The 26,925-nt window shown below is 36.6% G+C and overlaps 1 protein-coding gene and 1 pseudogene across 2 annotated transcripts in view; both read left to right on the top strand.

Moving 5' to 3' along the window:
- The window catches only part of FANCI (FA complementation group I), a 78,059-nt gene that overhangs the window by 28,254 nt on the left and 22,880 nt on the right, over window positions 1–26,925 (top strand). For both annotated transcript variants that reach the window (XM_029237290.1, XM_029237289.1), the window contains exons 11-19: window positions 512–604; window positions 1,252–1,388; window positions 3,434–3,614; window positions 5,023–5,110; window positions 13,828–13,958; window positions 14,418–14,488; window positions 15,568–15,682; window positions 17,218–17,340; window positions 23,257–23,325. In XM_029237290.1, the coding sequence (XP_029093123.1) occupies window positions 512–604; window positions 1,252–1,388; window positions 3,434–3,614; window positions 5,023–5,110; window positions 13,828–13,958; window positions 14,418–14,488; window positions 15,568–15,682; window positions 17,218–17,340; window positions 23,257–23,325 (1,008 nt within the window). The remainder of the gene's footprint in view (window positions 1–511; window positions 605–1,251; window positions 1,389–3,433; window positions 3,615–5,022; window positions 5,111–13,827; window positions 13,959–14,417; window positions 14,489–15,567; window positions 15,683–17,217; window positions 17,341–23,256; window positions 23,326–26,925) is intronic.
- On the top strand, window positions 21,288–23,374 carry LOC114904007 (annotated as a pseudogene).

The following is a 26,925-nucleotide window of genomic DNA, read 5'->3' as shown; positions in this document are numbered from 1 at the left end:
AACAGTATCTCATAGAGGTTTTACTTTGCAATTCCTTAGTGACTGATGATAACCAAACATCTTTTCATGTGCTTATTTAGTTGTTCTGATATCTTTGATGAAATGTCTTTTCAGATCTTTTGCCCATTTTTTGATTGTGACTTAAAGAGTTTTAAGAATGCTTTGTATATCATGGGTACAAGTCCTTTATCATGTATGTAATTAGCAAATATTTTTTTCAGTCTGTGGCTTGTTTCATTTTCTTAATGGTGTCTTTTGAAGCACAAAAGTTTTGATTTTTAATGAGATCCAATTTATCAGTTTTTTTCTTATATAAATTATGTTTTTGTTATTGTATCTAAGAAATCTTTAATCCAAAGTCTTGAAGATTTCCTACTGTGTTTCCTTTTAAAAGTTTTATAGTTTTAGCTCTTATATTTAGGTTTCTGATCCATCTAAGGACTTGTTTTTATAGGATATGTTATACTTTTCAGATGTAAGTTATGACTCCTTTTTGATTTATCTGTTCCAGGCAGGACAGCAAGGAGATTTCGGTAGTGATATATGTCCTTTCAGCATTGCCCTCTTCCTCTCTGTAACAAGAATACAAAGATTTGAGGAACAGGTATTTATGAATGACTTTTTGGTTCCTTCTGTAGTTGATAAAGTGTACAATAGTCTGTTTTTTTAAAATTATCTTTTCCTAAACAATTCCACTCCCACCCTGCCAGCAGCATATTCCCCTATAAGAATGTAGGCCCACACTGTTCTCTGTGGGCTGCTTGAAGACTTCTTCAGATACTTGGTTTATACCTCCACTTCCTATTGTGTGGTAAGCCAGGTGGTGAGATGGGAATAAGAGTGGAAACATCACACAGTCCAAGTAGCAAGAATGGGAGGTTTAGCTGGGTATTCATTGCAGTTGTATTATGTTGTAGCTTTCTAAGAAACTGTCCCTGATCAACTTGAAATTAATGAGAATCTCTTATTTGAAAGAATGAAAATACAAAATCCTTTACCCTTTTTTCTCATATGTGTTTCTCTGGTTTTGGGTAATATTGATTTTTAGCCCTTTTCCTCTCAAGGAAGACCTGTCTTCAGCTCTTTTAAGTTCCCACTGAAAGTCATAATTTTTGTATCATACTCATCAGTGAAACAGTTGTCATAGGGATATGAGTGTATGGCAGCAAGTAGGAACAGTTACAGGGTTAAGATTCTATAGTATGGGCTATCATTTTTTGCTTCATTTTCCTATTTCTTTCATTATATTAGGTATTTGACCTTTTAAAGTCTTTGGTTATAAAAAGCTTTAAGGATCTTCAGCTTCTCCAAGGCTCAAAATTTCTTCAGAATCTAGTTCCTCATAGATGTTGTGTTTCAACCATGATCTTGGAAGTGGTAAAGAATAGGTAAGTTCATGAACCATAAGGTTCATAGGGTATTTAGTGTTAAGATCAGAAGATCCTTGAATCCCAAGGGCTGAGTTCTTGGCCACCTTGATAGCAAGGATACAAAACTGAAGTAGGTACCTTTGCTCCTTTCATGCTATTTCCTTTAATGCTATTACTACTCTATTGGCCTGAGTCTTCATTGGCTTTTTAGGTGAGTAGAAAACCGAGTTTATTTACTTTAACTGTTGGAGTTTGGGACTGATGGATGGAATTGAATTAGCAGTTTTAGACAATTAAATTAGCAGTTTTAGGCAAATCCATTTTAAATCAAATTGAAAAAAATGGTAACCATCCTGGTTGTTACTTTCATGTTTAATGTTGTATTTCAGAATATACGTTAGCTGTTATAACGGTCTTTACTGTGTCATGCTTTGTCTGTGGTTTGTCTCCATGGTTTGCTATATTTAGCTCTATTGACATACTTTGTGTTTACCTGCAGATACTTAGAGGTGCAGAACATTAATGTACTAGGAAAAAAAATCACCTATGAACCAATACAACTTCCAGGTTATACTTACCTCCCCTGTTTACCAATCATGTATGAGCTCTTTCATGTTACAGATAAACATTTTGTAGCAAACCGACTACAACTGTCTCCTCCCTCCAAGATGGTAACTTTAGCCCACAGCACACATTTCTCCACTTCATTCTTGTTAAGATTATTAACAGACTATACTTATTTAGACTTCATAATTTTACTGGTTTCTTTGTTTACATCTATCTTTTGAACCTCATACTTTTCACTTGGAAATATGCCATAAGTATATATTTTTTGCAGTAATCCTTTCTGATATGGTTTGTGGATAGTAAACTTTTCATATCTGAAAATGTCTTTGTTTTGCTCTTCCACTTGAACAGTAATAGTTGGACGAGGTTTAAAATTCTGAGTTTATAATCAGTTTCACGTTGTCTTTTTGCATCTAGAATTGCTGATGAAAAGTCTGATGGTTATCTGATTCTTGTATTATTTTAGATAATCTGTTATTTTTCTTCATGGGAACTTTTAAGACTTTATTTTTATCCTTGATCTTCTGAAATTTAACACAATTTGTGTTTATGTAAGTTCCTTTTAAATTCATTTCTGTTTGATAATTGGTGTGCCCTCTCACTGTAAGGAGTCATGTCTTTCCTAAACTCTAATGATTTTCTTCTATTTCCTTTGAGTACTGTCTCCCCTTTTTCTCTCTTATTAACTGTTGGAATTTCTTGATCTGTGTGCTGTATCTCTTAATTTTTCTTTCACGTTTTTTATATTTTTGTCTTTTTGTGTCAAGTTCAACAAAAATTCCTTAGTTCGCTCTTCTCAATAATTATTTCTTCAGCTCTGCCCATTTTATTCTTAGGTCCATTTATTGATTTTTTTCACTCTATCCGTCATGTTTTCTATTTCCAATATTTCTAATTGGTTCTATTTTCATAACAGTTCATTTTTTGTTTCATGCTATAATATTCTTTCTTATTTCTCTGAGGATATTCATTAGACTTTTAAAATCTTCTCTTTGTTCCATTAACCTTTTCCCTTAGCGATTAGTTGTCTTCATTGAGTTTGGTGCTTCTCTTTCGTGGTGATACTGTTTTCTTGTATTTGGTGGTTATTGCTTATCTCCTTATTATCGTTTTTGATATTCCCCATTAGTTTGTCTGAGAGTGCTGTATCTTTTAACACATTCTGCCTCTGTGACTTGAGGATAGTGGTAGGGTGTACCAAGGGCTAATCTTCTAGGTGTGGCATTGCCTTAATCCTCCAGCATGTTGTCATCCTCTCAGAGTACTGCCCTGCCTCATATGTTTTTTAATGTTCTGTAGTTTTTGGATTTTCTCGGTGTTCTGTCGGTAGAGATTGCTTGCCTACCATTCCCATTACTGTTCATTAAGAAATTCAGAATTGATGTGGAGTGTTGGTTATCCAGGTCAAGTTTGGGAAATATGTAACGTGGCAGAGAATATAGAGGTAAGGTATTTTACTAAGTTTTTCTTCTTAACTAAACTTTGTTTTCTTGCAGTGTTCACAGTTGGGATCATGTTACTCAGGGCCTGGTAGAACTTGGCTTCATTTTAATGGATTCCTATGGGCCAAAGAAGATTCTTGATGGAAAAACTATTGAAGCCAGCTCAGGTCTTTCTAGAATGCCAAACCAGCATGCATGTAAGCTGGGAGCTAATATCCTGTTGGAAACTTTCAAGGTGAGACTCTAGTTTAGCAACCATTCCCTGATAAATAGGGCATTAACTTGGGAGTCTGGGGGACAGGGCAATTTGAGTATGTAGCAGTTTCCCAGAACAGAGATTGGGATAGTAATTGAAACATTATAGACCCAGTTTGATGGAATACTTACTTTCTCACTCTTTATTTATATGAGATTTTCATTTATTCTAATTTCTGTTCTTCCTGACCATGTTTTAGAAGTTTGAATATAAGTTAACTTCCTCATGATTTCCTCTTCTTCCTCTAGCAGTAAATCATTTCTGGGTTTTTAAAATTCCCTTATACAAAAAATAATCTTTTAGGTTGCTGTAGAACATCAAGCTTGAAGAATCATGCTTATTGGTTCATTGTTTTTTGAAGAACCAAATTGGGGAATTTACACTCTTTTAATTCATTACCATATTATGGCTATCATCTCAATCTTAATTTCTGAAATAGCTTTCAAAAATGCATTTCAAGTTCAAAAAAGATCATATCTGAGACTAAACAAATATGCTTTGCTAGTGGTTTCTCCTAAGACATCTTCTTTACTTACATTCAGTTGTTCACTGTATCTACACAGCAAAAGTATCTGCTAAAAATGTTATTTGGAGGCCAATTTAAATGTAAATCTGATGTTCTGATCCAGAACTATGAAGTGAATGCCATATAATAGTCCTTGAGAGTTGTGTATTAGATACATATGACTCTCCTTAACCATAATCTGATTAAAAACATTCTTAGAATAAGAAAATGGTTTTTGTTTTTAAATTAATCTTTTTTAAAACTAAGAAGGTTCCACTTGATTTCACACAGATGTTGGCTTTGCCAAGGTATCTATAGAACATAGAATTTACTAATAATCAAATTATTAGTCCAGGGTCTGAAAGTAATTAGTCTGTATCCCAAAGTTATCGAGTTCAGGTATGAAATTTAACTAAAATTCAAGTAAAAATTCAAAACAGGTTGTTTTTTAGGCAGTTGCTCTGCTTGTAGAAACTGAGGAAGGGCTTGGTGAAGATTCTGTAGGTTTTCAGAAATTTTCATGGGCTTTTAAATTTTAAAATAAAAGTTGTGCATACTGTCAGGAATATGGACGTTGGCATGTAATAGATACCTAGGTAGAATTATTCCTGTTTGATGCTGGACCTTATATGTAGCAGTACTTTCATATGATTTCTCTTTTAGGCTAATAAAAGTTTGCCCTGCTAATGAATTGTCTGAGCACAGAATGAGGGTAGAATTGAGTGATTCTTTCCAGATGATTCACATTATATTTGTCTTTGAAATAAACAGTCCAGTTTTACCCATATTCAAACTATTCTTTAATCTGCCTAACATGCATTGATATAATTGTAAGCTGAAGGTCACCAAGGAATATTTTATTGGTTCTTCTGTTCTTTTTAGATCCATGAGATGATCAGACAAGAAATTCTGGAGCAGGTCCTCAACAGGGTTGTTACCAGAGGATCCTCCCCCATCACTCATTTCATAGGTATTGAACTTTGGAAGGGTGGATAAAGTTGTCAGGAACATTTTTATTTAAATGTCATAATGCTTTTGGTCCTGGAAAAAAAATGTAATGATACAGTAGATTGACATCTTTAATGACATCTTTGATTATGATGCCAGTAAAACATAAATGCATTTATATTGTCAAGAAGGAAAAGAGCATATAACTAATGAGTGAAACTTCTGTCTTGCATCAACTTTCTCTCTTTTTTGTTTGAATACTTCTCAGGTGAGTGCTGTCCTTCTGCTGTCACTCACTGACCTCCCGTTCTCTTAACCCTTGACATTCGTTTTTTGTTTTTTTTGTGGTTTTTTTTGGCGGTACGCAGGCCTCTCACTGCTGTGGTCTCTCCCGTTGCGGAGCACAGGCTCCGGATGTGCAGGCTCAGCGGCCATGGCTCATGGGCCCAGCCGCTCCACGGCACGTGGGATCTTCCCGGACCGGGCACGAACCCGTGTCCCCTGCATCGGCAGGCGGACTCTCAACCACTGTGCCACCAGGGAAGCCCTAACCCTTGACATTCTGACTTCAGTACTGGTCTCTTTGGTGACCTCTGAATGTTTTGCTCTTTTAATACGTATATCCTAATGTCTAAATCCACTGGTCTTTTCTTAATCACTGACTTTCTTAATTTCTCTGTCATTCTACACTGTTTACAACTCCCCTGAAGTTGATAACTGTAATAATTTGCATCTTATCCTGCCTATGATCAGTTTTTTTTTCTTCTTTAGTGATCCCTTTTCTTTCTTCTATCCTTAAATGTCAGGGTTCTCCAAAGCTCTGTACTTGACAGTTCATTCTACTTTTTTTCTTTCTTTACAGCTTTATTGAAGTATAATTGAGGTACAACAATGTTCACATATTTAAAGTATAACAGTTTGATAACTTTTGACATACGTATACACCAGCGAAACAGAAAGTATCACCACAGTCCAAATGAACATATCTATCACCCACAGATGTTTCCTGGTGCCTCTTTGTAATTTGTTCCTGCATCCCTCTCGTCCTTCCCATCTCTCATCTCTAGTCTGGTCTGCTTTCTGTCACTATAAATTTAAAAAATTTTATGTAAATGGAATCCTACAGTGTGTACTCCTTTTTTTTTTCCTTTCTTTTTGGTCTGGCTTTCACTCAGCATAATTCTTTTGAGATTTTTCTGTAGTTGTCACACGTATCAATAATTGATTTCCTTTTTATTGTTAGTATTCCCTAATACGGATATAACCACAATTTATCCATTCACCTGTGTGCAGGTTTTTAGGTTGTTTCTAGTTTGGGGCTATCGCGAATAAAGCTGCTATGGACATTAATGTATAAGTCTTTCTGAGGATGTATGCTTTCATTTTTGTATGGAAACATGTTATAGTGGAATGGGTACACCATATGGTAGGTGTAGGCTTTACTGCCAGACTATTTTCCACAGTCGTTGTACCATTTTACATTCCTATAAGCAGTGTTTCTAGTTGCTCCACATTGTGACCAACTCTTGGTATGATCAGTCTTTTTAATTTTACTCATTCTAATTGTGTTTTTGTTTGCATTTCCTCAATGCCTAATGATATATTGAACATTTGCCATGCTTATTTGTCATTTCTATATTTTCTTTGGTTAAATGTCTGTTCAGGTCTTTTGTCCATTTAAAAAAATTGAGTTGTTTCCTTTTTTATTACTGAGTTGTAAGAGTTATTTATATATTCTAAATACAAGTCCTTTGTCAGATATATGTTTTGCAGATATTTTCTCCTGGTCTGTGGTTTGACTTTTAATATTTGTAACAGTGTCATTTGAAGAACCAACATTTTTAATTTATCAGTTACCAGTTCATCAGTTTTGTATAGTTCCTGCTTTTTATGTCATGTATTAAAAAAAATCTTTGCCAAACCCAAGGTCACTAAGATTTTCTCCTATATTTTCTACTAGAAGCCTTATAGTTTCAGCTCTTATACTTAGATCTGTGATCCATTTTTGTTAAATTTTGTATAGGATGTGACATAACAGGGTTCATCTTTTTGCTTAAGGCTATCCAGTTGTTCCAACACAATTTTTTGAAAAGATTATCTTTTCTTCATTGAGGTACCATGACATCTTTATTGAAATCAACTAACCATACATGTGTGAGTCTATTTTAGGAATCTGTTCTATTCCAGTGAGCTATGTGTGTGTTATGTCTTGATTGCTATAGCGTCATGATGTGTCTTAAAAGCAATAGTGTAAGTCTTTTAACTTTTGTCTATTCTAGGTCCTTTGCATTTCCAAATAAATATTCTAATCAGTTTGTCAATTTTTATAAAAGGTCTCAAGTTTTGATGGAGATTGCCTCAAATGTATGGATTAATTGGGGAGAGAATTGGCATCTTAGCAATATTGAGTCTTCTAACCCACGAACACAATGTATCTCTCCATTTATTTACTTCAATTTCTTTCATCAATGTTTTGTAGTTTTCAGTGCGTGGATCTTGCATATCTTTTGTCAGTTGATCCCTATTTCATTTTTTTGACACTATTGTAAATAGTATTTTTAAAATTTTCAATTTCTGATTGTTGATTGCTGTTGTGTAGAAATAGTTGCTTTTTTGATATTGACCTTATATCCTGCAACCATGATAAACCCACTTATTAGTTCTAGTCGCTTTTTGGCAATTCCTTAGGATTTTCTACATAGAAATCACGTCATCTCCAAATCTAGACGTTCTTGATATCAGTGATATGTCTTTTTTCTTTTTTTCTTTACCAGTCTGGCTTAGAAGCTTGCCAGTTTTACTAATCTTTGAAAGAATGAGATTTTAGTTTGAATTTTCTCTCTTTTTTTTTTTTTTTTCAATTTCACCAAATTCTGCTTTTTATTATTTCCTTCCTTTTGCTTGCTTTGGGTTCATTTTGCTCTTTTAAGTGATTGAAAAACATCAAAAGAAGAATATATCATGATACATGAAAATTTTAGACTTTAGAGTTCATAAAGTATAGTAGTATTGGAATACAGACATGCTCAATCATTTATGTGTTGTCTATCTTGCTTTTATACTTTACCAGCAGAGTTGAGTTGGTGTATATATATATATATATATATATATATATATATACACACACACACACATACATACATATACCAACTCGTGATATATATATCTATCTCACATGACCCATTAAGCCTAAAATAGTTATTGTCTGGCCCTTTACAGAAAAAGTGTGCCAACTTCTGGTCTGTTATATTTACCTAGATATTGATATTGCTATTTTTTTCCTTCCTGATGATTGAAGTTTCCTTTTGTTTGTGTGAAGGGTTTTAACTACAAAATCCATTCTTTTAATAGAAGTAGGGCTAGTCATGTTATCTGAATCTTCTGGGTGAGCTTTGGTAGTTTGTGTCTTTCAAGGAATTTGACCATTTCATCTTAAGTTATCAAATTTATTGTCATGAAGTTGTTTCGAGTATTCCATTTAATGTCTGTAGGATCTATATTGATTTGCCCTTTCTGACTCCTAAAAGCCATAATTTGCATCTTTTCTCTTTTTCCTGATTAGTCTAGCAAGAGGTTTATCAATTTTATTGATTTTTCTCCAAGAACCAGCTTTTGGTTTCATTGAGTTTCTCTGTTGTTTTTCTGTTTTCAGTTTTATTGATATGTGCTCTTTTTTGTTTTGTTTTTACTGCTACTTTGGGTCAGTCTGTGCTTCTTTTGATTAAAAGTGTATGTCATTAATTTGAGACCTTTCTCTTTTTTTTCAATACAAGCTTTAAACTATAAATTCCCTTCTAAACGTTGCTTTAGCTGCATCCCATAAATTTTGTTTTTTATTTTCATTCCGTTCCAAATACTTTTAATTTCTTTTGTGATTTGTTCTTTAACTAGTGGGTTATTCAGAAGTGTGTTGTTTAGTTTTCAAGTATTTGTAGATTTTCCAGGTTTTCTGTTATTGATTTCTAATTTGTGGTTATAAAACATACTTTGTATGATGCAAATTTTAAAAAATTTATTGAGACTTGTTTTATTCTCAGAATATGGTTCATTTTGATAAATGTTCTCCATGCTATTGAAAATAATATGTATTCTATTATTAGGTAGTTTTCTATAAATCACTGAATTCAGATTATTCAAGTCTCCTGTGTCCTTACTGATTTTCTGTCTACTTATTCTGTTAACTATTAAGAGAGGGGTGTTGAAATCTCTGACTTTGTATTTATAGAAATGACTGTGCCTTTCAGTTCTATCAGTTTTTGCTTCAGGAATTTTAAAACTCTATTATAGGGCATAAACATTAAGGATTGTTATGTCCTCTTGGTTAATGGATCCATTAATTGTTATGAAATGACCTTTTTGTTTCTGGCAATATTATTTACTCTGAAGTCTACTTTGATATTAATATAACCTCTGCAGCTTTCTTTTTATCAGTGTTAACATGGTATATTTTTTCCATCTTTTTAGATTTAACTTATTTCTGTCCTTATATAGTTAACTTGCGTTTTATTATAGACAACATACAATTGTGTTTTACTTCTTTTTATCCAATTTGACAGTCTCTGACTTTTAATCAGGGCAGGCCATCTACATTTAATGTGATTAACATCCGGCTATTTGTTTTCTACTTTGTCTGTTTTTTGTTCCCTTTATTCTCCTCTCCCTTCTCTTTTTTTTTTTTTTTTTGCGGTACACGGGCCTCTCACTGTTGTGGCCTCTCTCGTTGCGGAGCACAGGCTCCGGATGCACAGGCCCAGCGGCCATGACCCACGGGCCTAGCCGCTCCGCGGCATGTGGGATCTTCCTGGACCAGGGCACGAACCCGCGTCCCCTGCATCGGCAAGCGGACTCTCAACCACTGCACCACCAGGGAAGCCTCCTCCCTTCTCTTCAATTGAGGTTTTTTGGTTTTTAATGATTCTGTTTTATCTTGCTAATTTGATTAGTTATATCTCTTGTTTTATTTTCTTCTGGGTTGCTTTAGGGTTTATGATATACATCTTTAACTTATTATAGTCTACCTTCAAGTAGTAGCATACCTCTTTACATATAGTATAAGAGCATTACAACAGTATACTTCCATTTTTTACCCCTACTCCAGTAGCTTTTGTGCATTCTCATGCATTTTACTTCTCTGTCAGTATATTGAATTATATCTACATTGTTGTTAATTTAGCTTGTTTTTATTTTTTTTTTTTTTATCTTTGGCTGCGTTGAGTCTTCGTTGCTGTGCACAGGCTTTCTCTAGTTGCGGCGAGTGGGGGCTACTCTTTGTTGTGGTGCTCGGGCTTCTCATTGCGGTGGCTTCTCTCGTTGCAGAGCATGGGCTCTAGGGCGTGTGGGCTTCAGTTGTTGTGGCACACGGGCTCAGTAGTTATGGCTCACAGACTCTAGAGCATAGGCTCTGTAGTTGTTTTACATGGGCTTTGTTGCTCCTCGGCATGGGGGATCTTCCCGGACCAGGGCTTGAACCCATGTACCCCGCATTGGCAGGCAGATTCTTAACCACTGTGCCACCAGTTAAGCCCTAATTTAGCTTTAAACATTTATCTTTTTAAGAATTTTTTAATAAGTCTTTTAATTTTTACCCATGTGTTTACCATTTCTGGTGCTTTTTCCTTTGTGTAAATCCAGATTTCTATCTAGTATCACTTTCTTTCTGTCTGAAGGACTGCCTTTACTTTTCTTATACTGCTCATCTGCTGACGATGAATTCTTTTGTGTATCAAAAAAAGTCTTCACACGGTCTCTGCGATTCCAGTTACACATATGTTAAGTGGCTGTAAGTTGTTACACAGCTCATGGATATCCTTTCTTTAGTGTTTTTTTTTTTTTTGCGGTACACGGGCCTCTCACTGTTGTGGCCTCTCCCGTTGCGGAGCACAGGCTCTGGACGCGCAGGCTCAGCGGCCGTGGCTCACGGGCCCAGCTGCTCCATGGCATGTGGGATCTTCCTGGACCAGAGCACGAACCCGTGTCCCCTGCATCGTCAGGTGGACTCTCAACCACTGCGCCACCAGGGAAGCCCTCTTTAGTCTTTTTTACTTTGTGTTTCATTTTAGATAGTTTTTATTGCTGTAAATTCAGATTCCCAAATCTTCTGCAGTGATCTTATCCATTAAAATTTTTATTTTTAGATGTTTGATTTATGTCTTCCGTATCTTCCCTGTCTTTTTTTTTAAAACATGCTTCCCTGACCTATTTTTTTTTTGCTGTGCCACATCTTCTTGCAGGATCTTAGTTCCCCAACCAGAGATCAAACCTGGGCCCCTGGCAGTGAGAGCACCAAGCCCTAACCACTGGACCACCAGGGAATTCCCTTCCCTTACCTTCTTGAACATATATTTATTTTAGTTCTTTTAATGTCCTTGTCTACTAACTCTTATCATTGTGTAATTTCTGATCCGTTTTTATTGATTTATTTCCTCGTCGTCATGAGTTGTGTTTTCCTGCTTCTTTGCCTGATGAATAATTTTGATTGGATGGCAGACACTGTGAACTTCACATTGTTAATTTGCTGGATTTTTTTTTCCTTTGAATATTATTGAGCTTTAAGTTTCTTGGAAAGCATTTAATCCTTTTTATGATTATTCTTATGTTGTGTTATATAAGACCAGATAGCCTTTAATCTAGGGCCAACTTGGTGCTACAATTAAAGCAATGCTCCTTGTATATTATGAGGTGTCTCCACTGTGGATGTTGTGAATATAAACTATTTCCTGTCCTTTATGACCTCTGAGAATGGATTTGCCTACTGCTTGCCTGTGATTTTTTCCCTGACTTAGATTGTTTTTTCATACAGATGCACTGACTAGCATGCAGCTAACATACAAGGGGAGCTACCTGCACATCTCCAGGGCCCTCTTTCCATGCAGCTCTTTCCTTTCTGGTACTCTGCCCTATGAATTCTAGCTGCCTTAGCTTTCCTGAATTGTCAACTCTGTCTCTGTAACTCAGGAAGACCGCTGGATTCTGAGTTTCCCCTCTCTGTGCTACTGCCTAGAAACCCTCCAGGCAGTAAGATGGGGCAATTATTATAAGCCTCTCCTCATTTATTTCCCTTCTCTCAGGGATCATTGTCTGTACTGCTTCTTGTCTGGTGTCTGAAAATTGTTGTTTCATGTAATTTGGCTCATTTTCTTGTAGATGTTTAAAGTGGGAAGATAAATCTGGTTACTCTTACTCCATCCTGGTGGGCAGTGTCTGTCCCTCTTTTTATACATTATCTTACTTGCAGATATCATACCCCTTCTCATGATTTCAGTTATTTTGGTGGGGTCTTTTGTGGGCATGGCTCCCAAATCTTTATGTCAAGACTCCTCTTTCCTTAGTTCAGTGCTTCAATGACTTCATTCCTGCTGGATATTTCCATTTAGTATTTTTTTTTTCCTTTTATTTCAAATGCAATACTGTTGCCTTCAAACAAATTCCCCTTTCCGTTGTCCCTATTTCTGTTATCTGAAACACGGCTCTGAGTCTCAGAGGCTAGAATTCCTTTTAATCTTCTCAAATACACTTGGTACCTAAGTTCTTTCATTCTTTCCCTCATACTGTTACCTCTTTCTTCTTTTTTATACCCTCCCCCACACACATACACCCATTGCCTAATTCCCAGTCTTATAACCTTGCATTTAGACTACTACCACAGCTTCCTAACTGGTTTCCCTGCTTTCTTTTTTCTCTGCAGTGATTCTGCCTGCAAATTGCCGCCAGATCAGTATTCCTAAAATACCACTCTGTCATTCAAAACTCACTAATACCTCCTTTCATAAATTACCAGCTCTTTATCCTGGTATTTAAAGTCCTTGATGGAATTCTCTGGCAGTCCAGTGGTTAGCACTCAGTGCTTTCACTGCCATGGGCCTGGGTTTGATCCCTGGTCGCAGAACTAAGATCCCAGAAGCCACGTGCCACGGCCAAAAAAAGTCCTTGACAATTTGATCCAACCTGCCTTTCCAGCACTAACTTCCATTATTTACTTTTCTGAATGCTTCACCCTATCTCCACAGATTTCCCCACCATCCTCTGAATATGTCTTACACTTGCCTTTCCTGTACTTTTACTCGTACTTTTCCCTTTAAATATAATAGTTCTTTCCAGTTCTTTGTGCATCTAAATGTTACCCATCTTTTAGAATCCAGCTTAAATTCCTTCTTCTCTTTGCTCTCCTAAAGCACACCATCTCATAATGATCTCTTCCTTTGCGCTCCTGTTTAAACTCTCTCTTTACCATTTGCTAGACAATAAACAATGTTTGGAATTATTAGATTTTTGGTATCATTCTATTACTTCTTTCATTCTTTTAAAATATTTTTTTCTTCACTTCCAGCTAAATTAACATTCTTGAAGGAAGAGAGACCAGGTTTTGTGCTTTTGAATATTCCTTATAGGACCATATTATTATGCTTGCACATAATAGAAATTCATAAATATTTATTGATTTATTTCAGTTTGGAAATATGAAGAGAATGTGTGCTACTTAATCAGGCAGTATAATGGGTTTCTTCCTTTCTTTTAGACAGTTTAATTTTCGTAGTCTTATACTATCACCAGAAGAAATTTTACAAGTATCCTGGTTACATTGACCTTAAAGTCTTAATACATAGAATCAGTATCAATGTTGCAGTGTACTTAGAGAAAGAAACAAAAAACTTTTTACCATTTCTTTCTCCATTTTATGTTCCTTTTATTTGAAACGTTTTTAGTTATTTGAGGCAACTGATTATAGATTCTGTTTTTCAGACCTGCTTTCAGATATCATCATGTATTCACCCTTAGTTCTTCAAAGTTGTTCTTCTAAAGTCACAGAAACTTTTGACTATTTGTCCTTTCTGCCCCTTCAAACCGTACAAGGGCTGATGAAGGCAGTGCAGGTAAGTCTTGACTTGTAAAGAGCTCACCACAACTGAGGTTGAACTGCCGAGTGGAGGTCTGATGTATTTCTTACACATATACGTGTAAGAAATACTGTTTTCCTTGATTCTAGAACATAAAACTTTCTATTAAAATAGAGTCTGTTTTCCAAGTTTACCCCCTCTTCATAGTGCTATTCTCTCTCCTTTGATTCAGTTTCAAGTTAGTGAAGTAATTGAAAGGCTCTTAGGAAATTATTAATTGAGGACAATAGGTTTAAAGGTATTCACAACTAGTTTCAATTTAGCATTTCAAAATATAAAATTGTCCTTATTACTAAGTGTAATAAACAATGCAACTTGTTTATAAAACAGAGCCAAACTTTCTTATAAAAGCCAAATGGTAACAGTATTGAGTAGAAATGTGCTAAGGCTAATAAACAAATTGCTGTTTTTACCTACTGATTCTTCCTCTTTCAGCCCCTTCTAAAAGTCAGCTTGTCAATAAGAGACTCCTTGATACTTGTCCTTCGGAAAGCTATGTTTGCCAGGTATGTAGCCTCCCATGAGATCTGAGGAAGTGATGCTTTCTAATGTTACTTAGAGTCCTCTCTGCAGTCATCTCTAGTACAGCCTATTCACAGCAGTCATGCAAATTCCTAACCCAAACTTAGAGATGATAATACCATCTCCTAAAGATACTATGAGATGGGTAATATGTGGGAAGCATTTGTTACTTTAAGGATAAGATACCAAATTAATATCACATTGGCCATATTATAATACACTCATGGATATTCAGAGGAGCAACTAGTAAGTAGCCATATGCTATTTATCCCTATTCTAGAATTAACAGTTTGTTGTTACTCCTTACCCAAAAGCATGTCTGATAGGCCAAGGTTGTATATTGTAGCATCTATAACATGAATTAATCATTGAGCCTCAGTGAGATGAGTGTATCATTTTTCTGCATGGAGGGTTTATAAGGCACCAAGCACTGCACTCCTCTATGAAGAAAGGAAGTGCTCCTTTAAACTCAGAGAAAATCAACAATTTCCTTTGCTATATTTAGTACTTACATTTGAGTTATCAACCCATTGTAGAGCCTTTCAGCACTCTTGTTCTCATTTCCCTCATAGACTTGTCAGCAGGATAGAAGAAAGTATAGATAGTGCCATGAGGTTAAGTAGATAATGCAAAATTCAGCTGAATTCCTATACTACTAATTGCTGTGAACAGCCGATGCCTTTTTTTTTTTGTTTGTTTGTTTTGCGGTACGCGGGCCTGTCACTGTTGTGGTCTCTCCCGTTGCGGAGCACAGGCTCCGGACGCGCAGGCTCAGCGCCCATGGCTCACGGGCCCAGCCGCTCCATGGCATGTGGGATCTTCCCGGACCAGGGCACGAACCTGTGTCCCCTGCATCGGCAGGCAGACTCTCAACCACTGTGCCACCAGGGAAGCCCCAATGCCTTATTTTGAGTATATAAATTCAATTTATTTTGCTCTGTGCTTCATTGTTTATACATATTCCTTTCCTGTACAGAACTAACTGAATTTTTCTGACCCAGAAGCCTATTCCTGTGAAATCAGTACTGTTTGGTAACTTCTTCTCTGTCTATTCCTGAGCTAGCCAGCTTGATGCCCGAAAATCTGCAGTTGCTGGGTTTTTGCTGCTCCTGAAGAACTTTAAAGTTTTAGGCAGCTTGTCGTCTTCTCAGTGCAGTCAGTCTATTGGTATTAGCCAGGTAAGGATTTTTTTTCACACCAGCTTGTAGTGTGTGCACTGATGCAGGAGCTGATGATGTGCAGACTCTTTTCTTTTACTCCTGTTCTGGTTGTGCAAATGATCCTGAAACTAAGAGTCTGATGATGAGATGATATCAGCCAACACTTTTTAATGGAAAATTTGCTGTGTGTTAACTGTGCTTTTCAATATGGTAGTCCCCAGCCTCAAGGTGGCTGTTGAACTGAATATTGATTGAAATGTCGCTAGTTCAAATTGAGTGTTGCTCTGTGTGTAAAACACACACTGGATTTTGAAGACTCTGTGTGAGATAAAAGAATGTAAACTATCTCGTTAATAATTTTTAATTTTGATTATGTGTTGAGATAATATTTTGGCTGTGTTGGGTTAAATAAAATATTAAAATTAATTTCACCAGTTTTTTTTACTTTTTTGATTTGACTACTAGAAAGTTTAATATTATATATGTGGCTTGCATTTGTGATTTGTATTGTGTTTCTACTGGACAGCACTGTGCTAGACTCTATGCTAAGTGCTTTACATTTATTTTCTCATTTAATCTTCACAGCAATTCTCTGAGGCTAAATACTGTTATTGTCCCCAGTTTTAATAGTTTATTTACTTTGTACATCTATTAAAACCTGTAACCTGAGAAAACAAAACATTTTACAGTAATGTGATAATCTAGGTTTTGCAGCAATAAAATTGTCTTTGTCATTTAAATTCAGTAATATACGATTTGTAAATAAGAGACGTATCTGTTTACTAGTTTCATTAAGAATCCTTTATTGCTCTGGTATAACTATACAAAACTTTTGTTTATGACACAGATTAAATATTAGGAACACTGGGTATCATTTATGTATTGTTATTATCCCCAATTTAAGGGTAAGAAAACTGAGATTGAGAGAGGTTAAATAACTTGCCCAAGGTGATATGGCCAGTAATGGGTAGAACTGGGATTTGACCTCAGTCAGTATTAACTTCCTCACTAAGATGCCTGAAGTGAGGATTAGGAGTTCTTGGTCTATAATGGCTGAATTTATTATATGACTCAAACAAGCAGTGTTATTCTTTGTCAAGTCCATATCTGAAGAAAATAAGTACCTACCTCTAAACCTCTCAGGAGTTCACGGAACCAAAAAAAGCTCAGTTCTTCTAGCTATTGAAGACATGTAAGGAAGTCTTTTAGACCTTTTATGTAAAATCAAGTTTATTATGACTACTGAATTCTAGAGGCATGAAATAATCTGTGTGCCTTCCTAAGCAGGTGACATTGCCAAGGAAAATCTTAAGGAATAAGGAAGAGTTAATTTTTTTAAGTGCTTGAAAATTCTCTGAGTCCAAACTAGAATAAGAGTGATAACTTATCATGGCCTAATAATGATTATAATGTCTGCCTCAGTCCTGGGTTTTGGCATATGGGGAAAGCTAAATGTAAGGTTCTTTGACCAAGTACATCAGCTCATTTTACCCCCTTAATAGAAACTACTTACTCTGGTAAGATAGACATGAACTGGCCTCTCTTCTTTTCAGGTCCATGTGGATGTCCATAGCCGTTACAATTCTGTCGCCAATGAAACCTTTTGCCTTGAGATCATGGATAGTTTGAGGAGATGCTTAGGCCAGCAGGCTGATGTTCGACTCATGCTTTATGAGGTAAATCAGCAGAGTGAAGAGATGTAGTACTTCCCTCCCCAACTCTGCTAATAATCCTTTTAATTTTAATAATTTTTTTTCTGATTATCAAAGTACAGTAGATATGCTTTTACTTAATGCAGTTAGGACCAGTAGTTAGTGATGATTAGCCAAAAAGTCGTTTAAGGTGAGGAATCATAAAGAATAGTTAAAACACCTTAAATGTTTTATTTTAATTTGAAATATTTAAATGTACTGTTAATTTACCAGTCTTTTGCTTTAAGGCCAAGTCCTTTTGGTTTTGAGTATAAGTCTGCCATTTGGAACTTCCTGTCTCTCAAACAAACCATAACTTTAATGTATTGCCTATAATTTCAAGTTTTTGCTTATGTAAAGTAGGATAAAAACTTTAAAACACTTCAGATACAGTCTTAGTATAGAAATCTTCTAGATATGTTCAGTTTTTCCCCTAAGTTTTTAGAATTGTCTTACCTCTAATTCATCAGGAATTGGTTTTAGAGATTTACTTTTATTAAGTCTTTCCAAAACATTCAACTTAGTTTTTATGAAAACAACTTCTCGTTTTTTTGTTGTTGTTGTTTTTGGCCATGCCACATGGCTTGTGGGATCTTAGTTCCCTGACCAGGGATTGAACCTGTGCCCTCGGCAGTGAAAGTGCAGAGTCCCAACCACTGGACGGCCAGGGAATTCCCAGAAACAACTTCTTTTTCATTTTGGACTTGGTTTCCAACAGTTTACAGAATGTCTGATTAGATCACATAATTAACAATGATGGTACAATTAGCAAAAACTGAGAGAACAAATATTACTACTGACTTGTGATTAGGATATAATTCAGCCAGTGGGAACAAAAGTTTGCAGTCATGAGGGATTGCACTACAATTGCTAGCATTTAGTATGCTGTGTACTTCAGCATACATATTTCATAGGATGGAGAGCATTAGATAATCTAGCAAGTAGATTAAGTGGAAGTCATTTCAAAGAACAGCTATTGTAATACTTTTATTTGCCCTTTTTTTTTTTTTACTACATTTATTTATTTGTGGCTGCATTAGGTCTTCGTTGCACACGGGCTTTCTTTAGTTTTGTCGAGCAGGGGCTACTCTTCCTTGTGGTTTGCGGGCTTCTCATTGTGGTGGCTTCTCTTGTTGTGGAGCATAGGCTCTAGGCACGCGGGCTTCAGTAGTTGCAGCATGTGGGCTCAGTAGTTGTGGCTCATGGGCTCTAGAACACAGGCTCAGTAGTTGTGGCGCTCAGGCTTAGTTGCTCTGCGGCATGTGGGATCTTCCGAGACCAGGGCTTGAACCCGAGTCCCCTGCATTGGCAGGCGGATTCTTAACCACTGAGCCACCAGGGAAGCCCCTATTTGCCCTTTTTAAAATAACATTTATTGAGCTACAGTGGTTGCAAGGTACTGTACCAGACATCGGATTTTTCAGGTTTATTGTAGAAAATATAGAAAATACAGGATTTTTTTTTTTTTTTGCTGTATGCAGGCCTCTCACTGTTGTGGCCTCTCCTGTTGCGGAGCACAGGCTCCGGAAGCGCAGGCTCAGCGGCCATGCCTCACGGGCCCAGCCGCTCCGCGGCATGTGGGGTCTTCCCGGACCAGGGCATGAACCCGTGTCCCCTGCATCGGCAGGCGGACTCTCAACCACTGCGCCACCAGGGAAGCCCCAGGAAAATATTTTTAAAGATATTATTACTAATCCTAGCACTCATATATGTATATTTATACAAAATTGGAATCATAAGATTTATCTAGCTTTTATCTCTTAATATTATGTTGTAATATGTATTTTCCCATTTCATGAAATGTTCTTTGACACATAATTTTTAATGCTAAAAAGTGTTCTTTGTGTATACAGTGATTTATTTAACTGTTTTGGGTCATTTCTGTTGTTTCCAGTTTTTCACCATGAATGTTGTTGTACCTGAATATTTGACCACATTGCTGGGTTAGAGATTAGAACATTTTAAAGTCTACTGGCATACTCTGGCAAGCATTGAATTTTTTTAATAATTAAAAATATCTTTGTTCAACATTCATGTGTGGTAAAACTCTCAGACGCTCTTAGCAAACTAAGATTAGAGGGGAATTCCTCAGCCTGATAAAGGGTGTCTAGGAATCCTACATCTAATATAAATAGTGAGACACTTAATGTGTTTCCCCTTCGATCAGGAACAAGGATATTTGTCCTCAAAATTTTTATTCTGCATTAAAGTGAAGGTCTGATCCAATGCAGCAAGGCAAGAAAAAGAAATAAAGGCACACAGATTTGAAAGGATGAAGTAGAGCTGTGTTGTTCACTTAGTGTACATAGACAATACCAAAAAGTCTGCGAAAAATGAGTTTAGTAAGGTCGTATACAAGATCAGTAACCATGCAAAAATCAATTATAGTTCTATTTTCTAGCAATAAACAGTTTGAAATTGAAAGAAAGCAATATTTATAGTAGATAAAAAAATACTTAAGGATAGATTCAACAAAATATACACAAGATATGTACACTTGAAGACCTCAAAATAGCTGAGAGACATTAAAGAAGAATTAAATAAATGGAGAGATATGCAATGTTCACAGATGAGAATGCTTAATATTGTTAATGTTTTTAAGTCTCAGAAATATCTGTAGATTCAATGAAATCCCAGGCTCTTTTTGTAGAAATTAAGAAGTTGATTGTAAAATTTATGTGGGGCTTCCCTGGTGGCGCAGTGGTTAAGAATCCTCCTGCCAATGCAGGGGAAACAGGTTCGAGCCCTGGTCTGGGAAGATCCCACATGCTGCGGAGCAACTAAGCCCGTGCGCCACAACTACTGAGCCTGTGCTCTAGAGCCCGTGCTCCACAACAAGAGAAGCCACTGCAATGAGAAGACCGCGCACTGCAACGAAGAGTAGCCCCCGCTCTCTGCAACTAGAGAAAGCCCGCGCACAGCAACGAAGACCCAATGCAGCCAAAAATAAATAAATACATTTTAAAATGTATATAATAATAATAAAATTAATGTGGAGTGTAGACCACCTAAAATGAACAAAACAACTGAACAAGTATAAAGTTGGTCAGTTGAGTTTTTTCTTTTTTTTTTTTAATTAATGTATTTATTTTTTGGCTGCGTTGGGTCTTCGTTGCTATGCACAGGCTTTCTCTTGTTACAGTGAGTGGGGGCTACTCTTCGTTGCGGTGCGGGGGCTTCTCACTGCAGTGGCTTCTCTTGTTGCGGAGCACGGGCTCTAGGTGGGCTTCAGTAGTTGTGCCACACGGGCTTAGTTGCTCCGTGACATGTGGGATCTTCCCGGACCAGGGCTTGAACCTGTGTCCCCTGCATTGGCAGGCGGATTCTTAACCACTGCACCACCAGCGAAGTCCCTGGTCAGTGGAGTTTTCACGGAAATCCCAAGTAATTCAGTGGAGAGAGGATGGTCTTTTCAACAAATGGTGCTGGAACAATTGTTTGTTGTATTGGGGGTCCCCAAAACCACCTCTGTGTTTAAAGATTTCTTTAGAAGGACTGATAAAACTGAGTGTAAATTTGTTCTCATGGCTGAGATTTAGAGTTAAAGGATAGAAAGCAAAAAACAGCAAAGGCGAGAGGCAAATAGGGTGAAGTCCACAGGAGACCAGGTGCAAGCTTCTAAGAGTCTGCTCCAAGTGAGATTGCACAGGATGCACTTAATTCTTCCAGCAAGTGAGTTGTGATAATGTATGCAAAGCATATTCAAATAAGTTGTGATAACATATGCAAAGCGTATTCTACTAGGGAAGCTTATTAGAGAGCACCCAAGCCTTTTTATTGGCAACTGGTCACATAGGCACCCTTACTTAGCACGTACCAAAATTCCTAACTCCCAGAAGGAAATCAGGTTTTCAGCATAAACTATATTGTTTGTACAAACAGTTTAGGCACAGTAAGCTGCTCATTGTTTAGGGAGTTTTATATCAGTATAGGAAAAAACTGTTTACCAGCCAAATTCCCAGCCACCAGCCAAGGGCCAACCTTGGAAGCAGACCTTTCTAAGGATAGCAATCTCAGACCACTGTGTTAATAACTCTTTTCTGCACAGTCATCCATATTCAAAAAAAAAAATCTCAATCTTATCTACCTCCAAATTTTAAAAATTACCTTGTAGCCGCCACCTTTCCCATCCTGTGTGGGGCTGAATGGGCTTCCGTGACGCCCTCTGCCGTGAGGCGTTGGCGATTCCTCAGCACCCTGAGCATTGCTGACTCGTCTTCCTTCGGCCAGAAACCCTTCTCCTTGGGCCCGCGCGGGAGGAGCGGAGCGGCGAGTCCGCTGGCCCCAGTCTCTTTCCCTGGCAGCGGCGGCTTCTTCCGTAGGACAGTATGTTCAAGAGAATGGCCGAATTTGAGCCTGACTCCGGTGGGAGAGTGAAGGGGGTTACTGTCGTTAAACCAATAGTTTATGGTAATGTTGCCCCATATTTTGGAAAGAAAAGAGAAGAGGATGGGCACACCCATCAGTGGACAGTACATGTAAAACCATACAGAAATGAGGATATGTCAGCATATGTGAAGAAAATCCAATTTAAATTATATGAAAGCTATGGCAATCCTTTAAGAGTTGTTACTAAGCCTCCATCTGAAATCACTGAAACAGGTTGGGGTGAATTCGAAATAATCATCAAAATATTTTTCATTGATCCTAATGGAAGACCTGTAACCCTGTATCGTTTATTAAAGCTATTTCAGGGGCTTCCCTGGTGGCGCAGTGATTAAGAATCTGCCTGCCAATGCAGAGGACATGGGTTCGAGCCCTGGTCTAGGAAGGTCCCACATGCCGCGGAGCAGCTAAGCCCGTGAGCCACAACTACTGAGCCTGCACGTGTAGAGCCTGTGCTCCACAACAAGAGAAGCCACGACAATGAGAAGCCCGCGCACCGCGATGAAGAGTAGCCCCCGCTCACCAACTAGAGAAAGCCTGCGCACAGAAACGAAGACCCAACACAGCCAAAAATTAATTAATTAATTTAAAAAAAAAAAAAAAGCTATTTCAATCAGACACCAATGCAATGCTGGGAAAAAAGACAGTGGTTTCAGAGTTCGATGATGAAATGATATTTCAAGACCCAACAGCAGTGATGCTATAATTATTAACAACATCTCGTCAGCTTACCTTAGGAGCCTATAAGCATGAAAGAGAATTTGCAGAACTTAAAGTGAAAACCAGAGAAAAATTAGAAGCTGTGGGGAAAAAAAACAAACTTTGAAATTGCAGAGCTTAAAGAGAGATTAAAAGCAAGTCGTGAAACTATAAATTGTTTAAAAAATGAAATCAGGAAACTCAAAGAAGATGATCAGACAAAAGAAATATAAACGGTTCTGAAGAGAACTTGTAAGTGAAACTAAAAATAAGGTGGAGTTTAAAGGAGAGATGGACTACAAATACTGCGATGTTTCTTAGAGGAACTGCACATATAGTTGTCAGCCATAGATTTCTCAGCAATGGGGTCAAAGTATTTGTACTTTACAAGCAATCTTTAATGTGAAATATATCTGTATAATGCTGTATAGGCATTTTATCAACCCATTTCGGGGTAGTTCTGTGATACTAAGCACAGTTTTAAAACATTTTTACTGCATTGTATGTATAACTTATCCTTTTGACAGACATCAAAATTTCATTATAAAGTATAACTTGTACAAATTTTGTACTTCCCTAGTAGTTAAATTCGTGGTAAAATTAATGTGTATATTTAATTTCTTAAGTTCTTACCTGCCCCAGTCCCAACTCTTTTGTATCTGATGTGCCCAGTAAGCACTCAATAAATGTAGTTTACAGATGCTGGAAAAAAAAAAAAAATTACCTTGTAATGGATCATAGACCTAAATCTGTTAGGATATTGTTGTTCATTTATTCATCAAAGAGCTTATTTGTCCTCTGTTTGATTCCTTTTAGGGGTTCTATGATGTCCTTCGAAGAAATTCTCAGCTGGCTAATTCAATCATGCAAACTCTGCTCTCACAGGTAAAATGTATTTTATGGATATAAGGGAACAGATACTAAGGCAATTAAGAGGCGATTGACATTCTTCATAATTTTCAAAATATGAAATAGTTCCCAACTAGTGCAGTGGTGCATTGTGACCATGCCTGAGGTATGTGATGCTATTTCATGTTATTTTATTTTAATCACCACTTATTGCCATTATCTGACAGTTATCCCTCTCAGTTAACAGTCTGCATCCTAAGTTAGAAGGACGTTCTGAAGAACCATTTGTACAGAGGCCATCAGCAGCTTTACTTGTTATGTTTATTTCTGAAAGAAGACAGAGATTTGGAGAAAATATAGCACAATATTGACATTTGTTAAATCTGAGTGACATATTAATGAGTGTCTATTAGGTTATTTTCTGTATTTCTCAGTTTTAAAAAAAGCTTTAAATTATGAAATATTTCAGAGGATTATCAAGATGAGAAGAATTCAACTGGAGAATATCTGCTGTAAATAAGACCTTTTACTCAACGTTTATTCATTAAGAATTTATTTGAATGTTTTTTTAATAACAGTTTAATAGCAGTTTTGTGCTGATATAATTCACGTACCATGCAATTCAGCCATTTAAAAAAATATAACTCATATATTTGCAGAGTTGTGCAACCATCACCATAATCAATTTGAGAACATTTTATCACCTCAGGAAAAGAAACCCTACGCCATTTAGCTACCACCCTCTAATTCTCCCATCCTTCCCTCAACCTCCTACCCCTAAGCAATCACTTATCTTCTTTCTGTCTCTATAGATTTGCCTATTCTGGACATTTCATGTAAATGGAATCATACAGTGTGTGGTCTTTTGTGACTGACTTCTTTCACTTAACCTGATGTTTTCAGGGGTCATCCATGTTGTAGCATGTATCAGTGCTTCATTCCTTTTTATGGCTAAATAATATTTCATTACATGAATCTTTTTATATATTGAGAGAGTTCAAGATACTGTTATGTACTAATAGTAATAACAACAGTACCTAACGTTTAGCACTTATAGAAGGCCAAGCAGTTTATGAAGCATTATATGGTGGATGATCTCATTTAGTCCTCACAAAACCCTGTGAAATAAAAACTGTTATCTCCATTTTACAGATTTATATTTTAAGGGTCTGAGAGATTAAGTAATTTAATTTGCCCAAGGTCACACAGTTAATTAGTGGCAGAGCTGGGATTTGAACTCAGATCGTCTAGCTCAAGAGTCCAAGCATGTTATTCTCCTATTTGGAGTTGATTAAGCTTTTTGGATCTCTAAGTTGATGCTTGTCATCAAATTTGAGAAATGTCCACTGATTATTTCATCAAATATTTTTTTTCTATCCCCTTTTTCTCTCCTTTCCTTCTGTGACTTCATTGGTATGTATGTTGGAATGCCTGATATTATTCCACACATCTCTGAGACTTGTCTCATTTTTCCTCAATATTTTTACACTATTTTCTTCAGATTTGATATTTTCTCGTAATCTGTCTTCAAGTTTACTTTCTCCTCTGCCATTTCAGATCTGTTGTTTTACTCTTGAATGTATGTTGAATTTTATCAAATACATTTTTGTATCGAGATGACCGTTATGATTTTACTCCTTTAAGCTATTACTGTGATGAATTATATTATTTAATCTTTTAAAGCAACATGGTGGGGGGACTTCCCTGGCAGTCCAGTGGTTAAGACTCCGCACTTCCAACTGCAGGGGGCGTGGATTCCATCCCTGGTCATCAGGGAGCTAAGATCCTGCCTGCCATGTGGCACGGCCAAAAAAAAAAAAAAAAAAAATTGCATTCCTGGGATGAACTCAAATTGATGATGATATATTACCTTTTTTATACACTACTGGGTTTGGTATTCATTTAAGACTTTTACATATATGTTTATAAGAGGGAATGGCCTGTAATTTTCATTTCTCGTACTGAACTTCCTTGGTTTAGTATGAGCTTATTAATAAAATGATTAGGGATGTTCCCTCTTTGTCTAGTTTATGTAAAATTTGAAATTGTCTCTATTTCCTTTTTTTCATTTTTTCCCTTAACTTTTTTCAAAGTTATATGTTATCTTTCTTTAAACTTTCAGCTGGATTTTTGGCTTTTGATTTTTCGGACTACACAGGTAGTGTGAATTCTACCCCATCTACGTTTGGAGACTGGCTTGTGGTTAGAAAGTCCCAGGAGAGACATTTTTCCCCCTTCACCTAAAGTCAGGGGTCAGTTAAGCAGATACATATCCCTCTACCATTTTCCTCCATATGGTGGATTTATTTTTTAGGTTTATCCACTAAGAATATCTCCTGAGAATTGGAGCTTTATGTGAAGGTTTCTGATCCAACCTCCACCCCATGAGGGCCCTAGGCTTTGTCTTTAATTTCATGATTCCTTTTTACTTTCCTTTTCCTTTCCTCTTAGCTATCTATTTAATAAATATGTCTATATAAAATTTTTAATGCAATATTATTTACTGTTCTTTACCATGAGGATTTCTCTAAACCCTAGTCCACCATTTTGCTATAAATGGAACTGCTCTTTCTCTCCCTCTCCCTCTCCGTCCTTTTTATGCCATTGCTTTGTGATAATCCTGCTAACGAAGCTCCATTTGAAAGTACGGTCTCAGATAATGGAGAAATTATTGGGAGGTCCCATACTATTCATGGAAAGCTTTTCAGTGGGCCTTGGACCTGATCCTGTATAAAATTTGTATCCTGGTATATTGTATCTATCAAACTGTAATGATCAGTCCATCTACATTTGCCCATTTAACATCGCAAATTATGACTGAAGGCATAGACCAGTGCTTCCCAACTTAGGTTAGTATGTGGACCTGTAAAGTTCTACAGACTCCAAAAGTTAAAAAAGAGAAAAATGATAACTGTTTTTTTAATGGAAGTATAGTTGATTTACAATGTTGTATTAGTTTCTGGTGTACAGCAAAGTGATTCAGTTATATATATATTCTTTTTCATATTCTTTTCAATTATGATTTATTACAGGATGTTCAGTATAGTTCCCTGTGCTATACTGTAGGATCTTGTTGTTTATGTATCTTATATACAGTAGTTGGTATTTGCTAATCCCAAAGTCGTAATTTATACTGCCTCTTTTCCCTTTGGTAGCCATAAGTTTGTTTTCTGTGTCTGTGAGTCTGTTTGTTTTGTAAGTAAGTTCATTTGTCTTGTATTTTAGATTCCATATGTAAGTGATATCATATAGTATTTGTCTTTCTCAGTCTGACTTAGTATAATCTCTGGGTCCATCTTTGTTGCTGTAAATGGCATTATTTCATTCTTTTTTATGGCTGAGTTAACTAACAGTTTTTTGAGCTCTGTTATGTGCCAAGTAGTATTTGAAGCTCCTTACATGTGTTAGCATGTTTAATCCTTATACGAATTTATACATTTATATTAATAAATATCCTCATTTCACAGATGAGGAACCAAGGCATGGATACCTTTATTGAATTAATAAGTGGTGGTACTGGGATTTTAGACTCAGCCAGCCTGACTCTATATATTCTTAACCTTCAAGCTATACTGAAAATGCTGATTGCCTATACAAATTTAGGAATTGGTGTGAGAGAGTATGATGTTTTATAGG

Source organism: Monodon monoceros, unplaced genomic scaffold, assembly GCF_005190385.1.
Source record: "Monodon monoceros isolate NGI ecotype Baffin Bay Population unplaced genomic scaffold, NGI_Narwhal_1 Super_Scaffold_21, whole genome shotgun sequence".
NCBI lineage: Eukaryota > Metazoa > Chordata > Mammalia > Artiodactyla > Monodontidae > Monodon > Monodon monoceros.
The sequence above is the reverse complement of the archived record's forward strand: the minus strand, read 5'-3'. Positions and strand labels throughout refer to the sequence as shown.